The sequence below is a fragment of the Uloborus diversus genome, chromosome 7 (genome assembly GCF_026930045.1).
Source record: "Uloborus diversus isolate 005 chromosome 7, Udiv.v.3.1, whole genome shotgun sequence".
NCBI lineage: Eukaryota > Metazoa > Arthropoda > Arachnida > Araneae > Uloboridae > Uloborus > Uloborus diversus.
This window is the reverse complement of record NC_072737.1, coordinates 83,529,944-83,543,144: the sequence shown is the minus strand read 5'-3', so window position 1 is coordinate 83,543,144 and position 13,201 is coordinate 83,529,944. Positions and strand designations below refer to the sequence as shown.

Sequence of the window (13,201 nt, the reverse complement as noted above, 5' to 3'; positions counted from 1 at the left end):
AGTTAACTCAAGAGATTTTGGTTTTTTGGATTTTGCCTTCCTTGGATTTGGCCTCGAATTGCAAATTTCTTTCCAAAATAAATGAATAAATAAAAAATAAATGAATGCTGTTTTTCAACAAATGAAACACATTAAATTACTGGTAGGTTGCAGATGCTTTTGAGAGAAAACATTTGAAAATTAAGCTACTGTAACTCAGGATCAAATCGTTTTAATTGCATACTCTAAAATGGAAGATTTTAAGTGATTAGGGTGTCTCTGGACCCCGGGTGAGCTAGGGTGAAGTAAGCTTGCATTTGATAAACTGTAATATTTTTGACATTTTAAAATTATGTTAGTTTACTACTTAAGCTGTAATAGAATGGATGGATTTTTTTCCTTTCATTTTTCATACAAGGGGAAAAAATCTGTGGCATTTGAAAATAACCTTTATTTGGTAAAAAATAGATTTTTTGTTAGAAATTATTATTATTTTTAAATATAAAGCTTATTTTCTTAATTCATGTAATTACTTTTTTTTTTTTGTTAAATAGAACCTACAACTGTTGGGATCGACATTGAATATCAACTTTTAGAAGCTGCTAAAGCTGGAGATACTGAAGTTGTTAAGGTATTCTAATTTTCCTCCTCATTTTAATCCTACCTGTTCTTTAAAAACTTTAAGTAAAAATGGATATTTAAAGTAATGTGAGTGTGGGCTTATTCTCCCATAAAAATATTGCCAACTACTAATTCAACTATTATTTAAAAATAAAACTTGAAGTAGGTTTATGAGGCGAGTAAACAGTATAGTTTCCCAGACCGCCTTCCATTAGCTTGTGAGAGAATTATATCCTAGTTGAATGAAATGTGCTCTTTGCTCAGAAGAGGTCTTTGAGTGAACATTTTAACTCTAGGTTTTCCTTTTTTTTAAATTTAACAATTTTTTGATCAACTTTGAACAGTGGGGTGGGCGGAAAAAATGCTTTCTAAGAAAATTGGTGTCATTTATATACATATCTTGATCTAACAAAATTTAATTCAAACAAACTTTCGATGCAGAATATGTGGTAAATTATAATTTAACCTTTGTAATAACCGACATTTTAATAAAATTTTAATAAAAAAGTGAATTCTTAAAGGCGGGGTAGTTTGCACGCAAACTAAAATATAAGTAAATATTTTATAGGTATTTATTATTAAATTATGCTAGGCAAAAGTACCAAGAGCCCCTCCCCATGAGTAATGCCCCCCAATACTACCAAGCTCCCTAGAACAAGACCCCCCAAAACAAAAAATTACCAATGATACCCCCTAAAAATGCCTAATCAATCATAAAATTATTAAAATGTTTATATTAGGATAAAATAACGATGTAACATTATTTTTCTAAATTTGAATAGAGGATATATATTCTTATAGTTAATATATTCTTTGTTAAATTTTAAAGAAAACATGTTATGAATAAATGTTTTTAAATCCATTTACTTTTGTTATGATGTATGAACATGGACTCAATCATGGTATTTGTCCGTGATTTTGCTTTATCACAATTTTATTTCTTACACATATTGTTTCTCAAAGAGAAAATGAAATGTTGGATAAATTAATCTCTTTTAGAGGATTTTGTCAGCTCATTTGCCTGTAGTCAACTGTAGAGATGTTGATGGTAGACAGTCTACCCCGTTACATTTTGCTGCAGGATATAACAGAGTTTCTGTTGTTGAGTATCTACTTCAACATGGAGCTGATGTGCATGCAAAAGATAAAGGGTAAGGATTTTTGTTTTTGGAAGACATTAGAAGAACTGTTATAATAACTGTAGAATGAGAATTTAGAGATGAACTTTAGAAGAACAGTAAGAATATGATGAACTGTTTTTTAATGATAATGCAAGCAATAGTTTAAATTTTTCAAATATTTGAAAAAAAAATTGATTTTAATGTTGTGTACAGTTAAACTTGCTTAAAACAATCACAGTTAATACAAAATCATGGTTAAAATGGACATTTTGTCGTTCAAAGTTGGTTTTCTGTTTCATTATGTTAAAAATCTTGACCATAATATCTACAGTAAAAACTTTTGACTGAGACAAAAAGAAATTTTTTACCTCATCCATGAAAATGTTTTTTATCTAGTAATTTCATTGCAGTTTATTTATGGTTTTTGTGTGGTTGTTATGAAGTTAAGAAATATGATTTGTATTGTACTAAGTACTAAGTAGCATATTTCTTCATCTCTAAGATTTTTTCCCTTGAACCACTTTTCTTTTTGCTTTACATCAAGTTGAAGTAGATTATGGCCAATTTAAGAAATGCTGTTTACTGCAAAGTTCACCAAGAACTTACTTCAAATCCAACATTTTTGGGCACTACAAAATGCAATAATTACTACTACAAAATCTGGGTCCACATTTTAATTCCTTTTATTGTGCCCTTCTTTTCCTACTATTGCGGCGGAAATATATAATTTTTTGCGGAAAGTAACTCGCTGCAGAACCCACTTTGGGAGTCGCTATGCTCATGCTCGTGTCTAAAATTACTATCTATCCTATTCCAAGTAGAACCAGTGTAAGAATGTATGGAATCAAACTAATTTGACTTGAAACTCATCCAGCTTAGTAAAGCAACTGTACGTCATTCAAATGCTTTGTATAATGTAAGGGAAGGTCCTTGCCAGCCGTATCTGTAGTGTTTAAAACAATATCGTAAAAAGTGTTAGCTGAAATTCTTTGCTGGTTTTGCACCTTGTTGTTTACATGGCGACTATAAATAAGAAATCTATGTAAAAGTAACTCATGCATGTTCTGTGGAAAAGAAAAAATAAATAAATAAATATTAATTTATTAACAGCTAAAATTTGACTATGGTAAATTATGCTATGTTCAGCAGAGGAAAATGAATCCTTTTATAAAAATCTGTCTAATTAAAATGAAAAAAAGATAAATAAACCAATAAGCAAACATGGTAAATGAAGTTATCCATATAATTTTTTTTCTAATACTTCTATTTTGAACTTTTTAGTGGCCTTGTTCCTCTACACAATGCATGCTCATATGGACATTATGAGGTTGCAGAGTTGCTTGTTAAGGTATTCATTTTATTTTTTTAAATTTTTTTATACTGAGCAGTAAAATAGTTTCTATTTGTATTTTAAAGCAGAAATATTGAATTGGGCTTTTTTTTAATTAAATGATTGGAAAAATTATGTAAGAATTAGTTTTTTTTTTGCATTATTCTTCTTTTAATTTATTCTTTTTAAGTTCATTATTCCCTCACTCATGATATTTATCTTATTCTTTAGTTTGGTGCAAATGTAAATGTTGCTGATTTGTGGAAATTTACTCCATTGCATGAAGCTGCTGCAAAAGGAAAATATGAAATTGTTAAACTCTTGCTTAAGGTATGTTTATACTCTCTTAGTGATTTTTTTTTTTTTTTTTGTTATCAAGAGGTTTATTTTAAGCTTTTTTTATCACTTTAAATTAGTTTTTCATCTTTTAAACTTGAAATTTTTTGATATTTAATGCCAAATTTAGAATTTACCTTCCCGTGACGTTATGTGTATTGACTACTTGGCTGCACACTTGTGTTTTATTTACAGGTGCTTGTAAATGTTTTTTTTTCTGTTATGTTTAATGTGTAGGAAAAAGTATAATATTTAAAAAAAAATGAGTTTTGACCACTTTACACTTTTTGAGATGTGCTTAACTCATTTTGACCGTTGTTAACTAAGTCTATGTCTGTACATATGCATTTATGTCAACTGTTTTCGTGATTCTTGTGAATCAAAACAACACATGGAGTCAGGCAAAATTTGGGACATATGTTTTGCTATCCTTTGGAATTTTTGCTGATTAGTTTTTGCCTTCAACCATTTAAAGAGGATGGAGCAATAGAATGCTTTCATTTTGATTTGTTTTTGTTACCTAAAATGTATTTTTCAATAATTCCCCATGATTTGAATGGTTGTATGTTTTCAGTTCTCTGAACTCTACTGACTTGAGTCACATGAAAGACAATATATTTAAGGAAGCAATTTTACTCAAAAACAGAATACGGATATAGCCAATTAGTTTGTGGTGTTATAAATATGCTTTTCAACAACAACAAAAAAAAAGCAAAAAAAAAAATGTTCTGCAATGAATTATAGTTTTATTTATTTGTTTTTATTTATTTATTTATTTATTTTTTTATGTGTGTGTAAAAATTTAGTGAAAGTTTTATGATAATGTGTGAGGACCCTTTACACGGTAGCAGGTGTGATATACATACAGTCATGCCCGCAAAGCATACTAGTCATTAGTTTTCAAGTACAAAACAAATTTTTTTGGAAAGTTGATACTTTATATTACGATAAATAACAAATTCTAAAACTCGAATATATCACAATTAAAAAAGCCAATATTTAATATTCCAGGTTTAAAGTGCAAAAATTATGTGCGTAAAAATTTCCCACCTGTGCAAATGGATTGAGCAAACTATTTTACAACTGCTATGAAGACCGAGTACTGTTTATATTGAATAAGTATTTGACTAATATGAAAAAAAAAAACAATGTAAATAAAGAAAACTCTCAAGTAAATGCTGTTTTACCTATTTCAAGGATACAATGAAGCCTGTTCATCAGTGCCAAAAGTACTCAACACACACAACAAAAGGTATTCACGCTGAGCAATTCAAAAAGGTAAAGGAAAACCGCATTTTGTGATGATAGAAGAATGCCTTCTAACTGGCACTTTTATTTCCATATCACATTAAAATTACATACTTGCAGGAGTTCATGTGCCTCAGAATCAAATTTTTTATTTACTACCTTCTCGGTTTTACACAATTCTTTTTACGTCAAAACAGTATCCAGTTCACAACATTCAGCATCCAGCCCCTGGCATTCATTTGAATTTTGACATCTTAAATTAAAACTGATTGTGATAAAGGCCATTAGTAGAAACAAGAAACCCAACGAGTAGGATCTTGTCGTAATTTGTGATTGCAAGAAATATAATTTGAACTCAAGGACTCAAAATTCAAACTATTATTATTATTTAGTAAATTACCACCCATTAGCCAGGGCTAAAGCAGAAATACATGAAATACACCGCCAACTCAGTCATTTCCAGGCAAGTCCTCGGCTGGAAATGACTGAGTTGACAGTGTATTTCATGTATTTTTTTTTAATTTTATTTTTTACTTTTTTTTTTCTCTTCTTAAGTTGCATGTTATTTGAGGAGGATTCAGTTGCAAACTATGATGTTTTAATATTATTCAATTTATTTTTTATAGCATGGAGCTGATCCCACAAAAAAGAACAGAGATAACCACACACCTTTAGACTTAGTTAAAGAAGGAGATCAGGATGTTGCAGATTTGTTAAGAGGTTTGTTAGAATTAACTAAAGTTTTAACTAGCTTTTTATTTCATTAATTTTTTTGCTCATTTTTCTACTAATTATCAATTGATTTTTGATAGGTGATGCTGCATTGCTTGATGCTGCAAAGAAAGGAAATCTCAGCAGAGTCTTAAAATTAGTTTCTTCTGAAAACATTAATTGCAGAGATTCTCAAGGTAGAAATTCTACACCCTTGCATCTTGCAGGTAAACTTATTTATTTATTTTTTTTTTTTGTTTGAGAGTTTTGGCCTTAATTGAAGTGAATTACACTTTATGCATGCATATATTTATTTTGACATTTTGTTGTAAATTTTTAAAGAACTGCATTTAAACTGTTTGCATGTTTACGAGTAAAGTACTTTTTTTAGATATTATACCACTGTATTAACATCATGCTTTTATTATAGCTGGTTACAACAACTTAGAAGTTGCTGAATTTTTATTAGAACATGGAGCTGATGTTAATGCTCAAGATAAAGGTGGCTTAATACCTCTGCATAATGCTTCCTCATATGGGGTATTTTATATTTTCATTTATTTTATGATTTATCTAAGCTGTTCATTAAGGAAATGGCTTATTTTTTAAAACAGAAAATAACTCTAACTTTTTCTTTCTCTCTTTCTTTCTTTTTCTTTTTTTGTCATTAATGCTTGTGTGTCCTTTATTAATATATCATCAGATAAATTTGATTTGAAATCAAGGACTCTGAAATCAAGTATTCTGTATTTTGTAATTATAAGTTTTGAAGTAACTCCTGTTATTTGTTTTGAATCCATTTTTTTTCTTTTTTGTTTTTTCAAACCCAATTTTATTAAATTTGGCTCAGAATCAAAAGTAACAAAATTACTCATTTGCATTAAAGCACTCAATTTTAGCTTCAACTGTGATTCAGCTTAAAAGTATGAAATTTTGGTTTTAAAGAAATGTAAATCAAAGCTCACTGATGCTTTTTAAACAGCTTATTTTCTAATAGTGTTTAAAAAGTTTAAAACTTCTGTATAATGATTTTTTTATTATTTACTACATGATGTAAATATTTTTTCATGCTTAAAAATTGCTAAATATTTAATGGTTTTAATGTATAGATCATTTTTTATGCCATAGTATATTTGAATTTTTTTCTTTGGCTGTTTTTTTTTTTTTTTAATTGTGTTTTGTATTGCACATTGTAATATTATTATGCATTGTTTTAGTATGTTTTCTCTAGCTATGCACATAATGTATTGAAAAAAATATGATCTTGGAAAGTAAATATGAATTGCTAGCTGAATAATTTCAAAAAATGTTCAGAAACTAGAAGATTAAATGAAATACAGTCCGTTCGCGATAACTCAAATCTAAAGGGACCAATGAAAAACTTTGACTTGCCTCTAGTTTCAGTTTTCGACATTTTAATATTAAAAACCATCGAATATCTTAATTAATATGTACATATAACAGATAAAATTACAGAACTTAAAAGTTTTTAAGCACAATATGCACAGCTTAATCAAAAATATTGAGAGAGAAAAAATCGAAAGCATGATTTTGATTTCGATACTGGCTGGAACCACTTGAATAGAGCTGATTCTACTTCAGAAAAGGTGCACATTTTCATTCGTTTCAAATTCGGATTCATGGATACTACTGCTTTAGGAGTTTCTCTTTTTCTTTTAATATTATTGGCAGAGTACTTGCTTAGACATCTTTAATAATAAAATAAGTAAATAAAACTCACTCTGTCTTTCAGGAACTTATCAGCAAATGATCGAACTAAAGAATGAAGGGGAACGAATCTTAACTTAGATCAGCCTTTGAATAACGGTCTAACTAGTTGACTTCATGGGTGCTCATATAGGAAGACAAATGGGGGCTCAACCCCCCCCCCCTGAAATGAGCCTTGCTTTTAGTACTTTTTTCTTTGCAAAAATGTAAAAACATTTCTTTTCCAGCCATTAACAAAATGTCAAATTTTTATAACTCTAATCTGTACAGAAATTGGTTTCCATGGTTAAAATATCTGAGCCACCCCTTAAATTTTGCATATGGGCACTCATGGTTGACTTGACAGCTTAAAAGCAAATTCATAGTCCAGCAACATGTCAAAGTGTAAACAGTACAGTACAACGAAAAAAAACAACCTATCTCATTTCCGCATGTGTAACTCTTTTATCGCACATCAGCTCCACAGGTGCTCTTTGTGCTTAGAGGTCTATTGTGCAGGAATTGCAAGTGAAGGTGAATTGATTTTTCTCTCATAGTCACGTGCATCTTTTTTTTTTCGCTCTTTTGAAATAAATTGCGAGTCATCTTTGAAAAAACTTCGAGTTATGGAAGTTAACCTCGAGATAGTGAGAATAATTAGCATAGAATTAAAGACAAAGGTGTCGGGACTTGATAAGAACTTTGAGTTACCGTAATATTCGAGTTATCGGACTTCGAGTTATCGCTAATTGACTGTAATTTAAATAAATGGAGTAAATTCTCAAAATAACAATATTTTTCACTGCTTTGATTGCAGTATTGTCTACTTTCCTAGAGAAGAAAATTTAAGGATGAAATCCTTCCCAAATCACATAGTTGGAGTGCAGTTTATTGGCCCAAAAGTCTACCTTGTTCCCAAAGTATGGTGCTGACGTGGAAAACATTTGTTAGGCTCTTTTAATGAGATCCTATTTTAAGATGAATTTTTAGAGTAAAAACTAACACTTTGTATGAAGAGTTTAATTATTATCAAAACCAGCTTAACTCTTTTTTTAAAATGTTATTGGAGAGAGAAAAAAAAATTCACGGTTTTAGCTGTTTTAGAAAAGTTTTTTTTTTTTTTTTGACGGTAGTTTTTAACCTGATTACAAAGGATGCATTCCAAAAGGCTGTTTAGCATGATAGTATCCACCAAGAAGTATCAAGTTATGGGAAGAAAAACTTTTGAAAGATCATAGACTGAGCTTTTCTTGATACTGAACACCTGATTAGATATATGCAAACATTTTTCAGTTCTTCCTTTGCTGCATTTAATTCAATGAATGTTTTCTCTCTTTAGCATTTAGACATTGCAGCCCTGTTGATTAAGTATAACACAGTGGTTAATGCTACTGACCGATGGGGATTCACTCCTCTTCATGAAGCTGCTCAGAAAGGGAGAACACAACTTTGTGCACTGTTGGTAAGCATTTATGTTTTCTTATTTTCTCCTGGAGTATTCCACTGTTTTTATTTAAAATTTGTTCAATCATTACATTCTGAACTGTGCAACTGTCTTTACATTAAGTAATTAGGTTTAAACTTCATATTTATTTTCTAATTTGTATTAATATTAGGACTGTAAGATTGTTTTTAACTGAGCTATGATGTTTTCTTCATATAAACATTTAATTTCTGCTTCTGGATTTTTGTGTATTTTAATACAAATTAATGTTACTAGTTAAAAAATGAGAAAAATGCCATAAGTTATTTTCTACCAAAAAATATCAATTGTGTTTACCTACTTTTTTTTACAAAATTATATCAGAGATATTTTAAAAATCAGTTTAGTGAAATGTTATTCTTCCAAAATAAATTTTTTGTTAAAGTTGATTTTTTAGAAAGATTTCTTTCTAATATTTCTCATAAAACTTATGCTTTTTTCTTTAATTAAATTTGTTCCTTTGAACTTTGTTTAGTATAAATTTAATTATGTTATGGAAATTACATTTATTATATGCCATATTTTATATTAATGTTGTCGAGTTTTGTTTTTCTTCCCAATAAAATTCTATTTCTTCCTGTTTCTAAATTTTTTACTGGAAGATTTTTTATTGAATCACTGTTCAATGAAATGAAACTAAATGTTCAGTTTCTTTATCTAGAAATTAGTTTCTTTTTATTTGTTTGAAACCTTTTTTAGTCAAAAATGATGAAATTTGGTACATTTAAGTGTTGAAACAAGAGGGAGGTCACTGTCGATATGATAATTCAAAAAAAAAAAAAAAAGCCTATCCCATCCCCATTTTAAAGGTTTTTACTTAAGCTTTTCTTTTATTTTGGAAGTTCAGTCAAACTCATTTATAATGAGCCCAGAGGGGCCGTGATATTTGCCTGTTTTAGCCAAGTGCTCATAAAAAATAGGTGTAAAAATTGGCAACATTCAACAACATATTTTATTAGTTGTTGTTTTTTTTTTTTAAATTTTTGTTCGATACCGAAAATATTAGGTAATTTTCTAAGTTTCTTACTGTCTCTTTCTTGTTTTGTTTATTAATTTTTTTGAAAAATACTCTTGAACCAAAAAACAGCATCATTTGCATCCCTGGTTTTGAAAACAGTTTAGAGCCATTCCATTTCAGATCAGGCAGGGCCTGTCACATGACCATCACTGATTTTTTTTTTGAAAAAAATACAGTAGTTACAACTAAGAGACATATGAAATATCTCAAAAGGATTTTGCAAGAAATTTTTTTTTTCTTCAGTTAGTTACAGCTTACTAAAATTCTGCACAAAATCGGCGATTTTGGAAAAAAACCCAGCAAAACACTCGATTAGAAAATTTGATTAGGTTTTTTAATAAAGAAAATATTTTTGTTGCGAAAAATTGCATTTGTACCGAGTTTATGATTTTTTTTTTCTCCATAGAAAAAAGTTTTTTTTACTAAATAGAAATGGCAGTATAAAGCCCTTATATGATAGTTTCATAGCATATTTTTTATTATAATCCTTAGATGCATACAGTCTTGGAATTAAAATTTGAAATTTTGAAAAATTTCAAAAATTAACAGATTGTGAAGTGAGATTACTCAAAAACCTATTTTTTAAAAATCTAAAAATTGGCTCATTTAAACCCCTTTTAATGCTTAACAAGTGGATAGACACTGCATCCCATGTTTTTTCGCAGAAAATGTTTTATGATTTTTTTGAAAGTTACCTTAACGACCATGGCATGCATGTAAAATGAAAATGTCTAATAATTTCTTTCACTGAAATTCTGATTATATTGATGCCTAATAGCTACAATAATGGTGTACTTTATCAGTAACAGCTTAAAAACTTTCCTTTTTCTGATTTCAATATTAGTTTATTTTGTCTTCAAAGCTATGCATTCACCGTTTTTACATATGCCGCAACGAATCAAATTTTTTCTCTTTCAACTACAACGTGCAACTCAATGATAGGGGAAACCATCCGAGCTCAAAGGGAAAAGCAGTACAATGCATTTAAAACAATTTGCTATTTTCATTTCGTGCTTTGGTTGTCATTGGTGACTGTTGTCCCAGAATTTCTGGATCCTACCTCGTATGATTACTTTTATACATAAGTATATGTATACTGAATTCAAAACGCAAAACTTGCCTATAGTTTGAGAATTTTAAAAAATCCACCTGTTTAGTGAGAGAAGTAAAAAATTGAAGATGGTTGTAAGAGGTAAACAAACAGATCTCACCAAAGGTAGCTATTATAGCCAGGGATCCAATTTCTAACAAAGAAGTGCAGGAGCCCAATAGTCTTCAGAACTTTTTTTAATGCCTAAGTGGCCTGAATTCGGTCAAAAATACAAAGATTTGAGTGAAATAAACAAGAAAGTAGGGCTGGGCGATACATCAATACATCGCAAAACACCAGTGTCAAGCAATCATCGCCACGCCGATGTTTATATTTACTGTTCTTCTGATACACCGCGATTCCCGGTGAAACGCGATGTATCACGATACATCGTGATGCGCCGCAATGTTTCCAACGGCATCAGAACATCTGAGCGAACCACGATGCTTGCGAAAGACCGCGTTCGTTGAAACACCGTGATGCGTCGGAAGGAAGAACGGCTTCATAATGATTCAGCGAGATTGCGCTCGCTTATACACCGCGATGCGTCGGACGAACTGCCTTCGCAGATACATCGCGGATGACTCGGCGAGACTACTCGCTGATACACCACGATGCGTCACGATGCGTCGGAAGAACTGCCTTTGAGAATACATCGCGGCTTATGATGACTCGGCGACTGAAGTCGAAGCATTGCTTCTCGCAGCCAATGGAGAAGCATCCTGATATTATGTCAATGGCAGGGCCGTAGACAGGGTGGGGACCATCGGGACAAATATCCCCTGAAATTCTAGAACTTTTTAGTCCTTCCCTTTTTTTAGTTTTTCCTTCTCCACTCAAAAGAAAAAAGAAAAGAAACAACCAAGACTCTGAATCCTCTAATCAAAACGTTTCCCCTTCACCTTGACCTTGCTACTTCTTTCTTTCAGTCAGACCCCTTCTCTGATTCCCCCCCCCCCCGCACAAAAAATGCGCAGTGGACAGGGGTCATTGTTTGAAATGGGGAATGTCTTAGACTGGTTCATCTTCCATTTTCTCTTTCAAAAGTAGAGGGGCATTGGGGTCCCCTCTGTCCTTTGATGGACCATCAAGTTTCGTGGTGGGTTGAATGTTTCATTGATTTCACCGCCTAAACACCCCCTAAAAATAGCTTTTTAGCATTTGGTATCATCGTTTTGTGCGTTTGGTAAATGCTGACTCTTTATGCATTGTCAACATAACTTTTCAAGCTATAGTTCATTTTTTGGCGATTGCTACCCTTCAGCTGTATGCTCCTTGTGTATGCTAATTGCTTACATCAAAGTTTATTTTGAATAAATTTTCTTAAATAAGTAAGTACAAATTTCACTATCAATCCATTTAAAATTTAATGTAATGTCTTTTTATGTATCCAAATTTATGTTTGCTTTTGTTTTCAGTTGTAGCTTCTCTAATCATTATTCTTCATGCTTCGGATTCAAATTTATTTTTGATTTTCATGAATAAGTAAGTACAATTTACTGTTTGTTCTTTATATTACCAAAACGTAAGTTCCAATCGTTAAAAAAAAGGAGCTGCATGAACCTTCTTCAAATCCTAGAGAATTTCATAATATTAAGCGAAAAACCGAAACCCGCCGATACCCCCCCCCCACACACACCAGTAGTTAACCCCCATCCCCCATTGGGTGTTTTACTTTTTAAAAATTCAGTTTTTGTCGAATCTTTTCCAAATTTGGCACAGTGGTTCTTTGATGCTCAGGAATTCACATAGAGTAGTGCAAAAAAAACTTCCCCTCCCCCCACCATAGGATGGGGGGAAGCTTTTTTGAAAATTAAGTTATTGTCGGATCTTTTACAAATTTGGCGGAGAGGTTCTAAGAAACTCAGAAATTCACTCAAGGTAGTGTTCGTGGCCCCACACCCACCCATAAGAGGTTCTCTTTATAAAAATCAAGTTTTTTTTTTTGGGGGGGGGGATATTTTCCAAATTTGATGAGGAGGTTCTCCGATACTCAGGAACTTATATAGAGTAGTTTTCGGAGGCCCGGTAGGGGGGGGCAACCCCCTACCCCATAGAGGGTTTTTTCCTGTAAAAATCTAGTTTTGTTGGTACTTTTCCAAACTTGGCACGCTGGAATTCATAGAATAGTTTTCCCCTCCCATTAGGGGGTTGGGCAACCCCCATGGGGGGTTCTCCTTATAAAAATCTAGTTTTGTTGCATCTTTTCTAAACTTGGCACAGAGGTTCTTTGATACTCAGGAATTCACATAGAGTAGTTTTTTTCCCTTCCGTTTATTGGGGGGGGGGGTACCCAACCCCCATGAGGGATTCTTCATATAAAAATAAAGTTTTTGTTAGCTATTTTCCAAATTTGGCACAGAGGTTCTCGGTTGCTCAGGAATTCACATAGAAAAGTTTTTGCGGTCCTGCTATGGGGTGAAACTCCCCCCCCCCCCCATGGGAAGTTCTTCTTAAAAGGTTTTGTTGGATCTTTTCCATATTTGGCACAGAGGTTCTCTGGTATTCATGACTTCACTTAGGGTAGTTTTCGGGGCCCCCGCTAGAGGTGAACCCC

At 31.7% G+C, this 13,201-nt stretch overlaps 1 protein-coding gene across 1 annotated transcript in view; it reads left to right on the top strand.

Annotated features, from left to right (window-relative positions):
* Positions 1-13,201, top strand: part of LOC129225746 (poly [ADP-ribose] polymerase tankyrase-2-like) — a 52,664-nt gene that overhangs the window by 21,005 nt on the left and 18,458 nt on the right. Inside the window, exons 11-18 of the mRNA XM_054860245.1 lie at positions 534-610; positions 1,600-1,751; positions 3,003-3,069; positions 3,283-3,381; positions 5,262-5,355; positions 5,448-5,573; positions 5,777-5,886; positions 8,393-8,515. Coding sequence (XP_054716220.1) covers positions 534-610; positions 1,600-1,751; positions 3,003-3,069; positions 3,283-3,381; positions 5,262-5,355; positions 5,448-5,573; positions 5,777-5,886; positions 8,393-8,515 — 848 coding nt within the window. The remainder of the gene's footprint in view (positions 1-533; positions 611-1,599; positions 1,752-3,002; positions 3,070-3,282; positions 3,382-5,261; positions 5,356-5,447; positions 5,574-5,776; positions 5,887-8,392; positions 8,516-13,201) is intronic.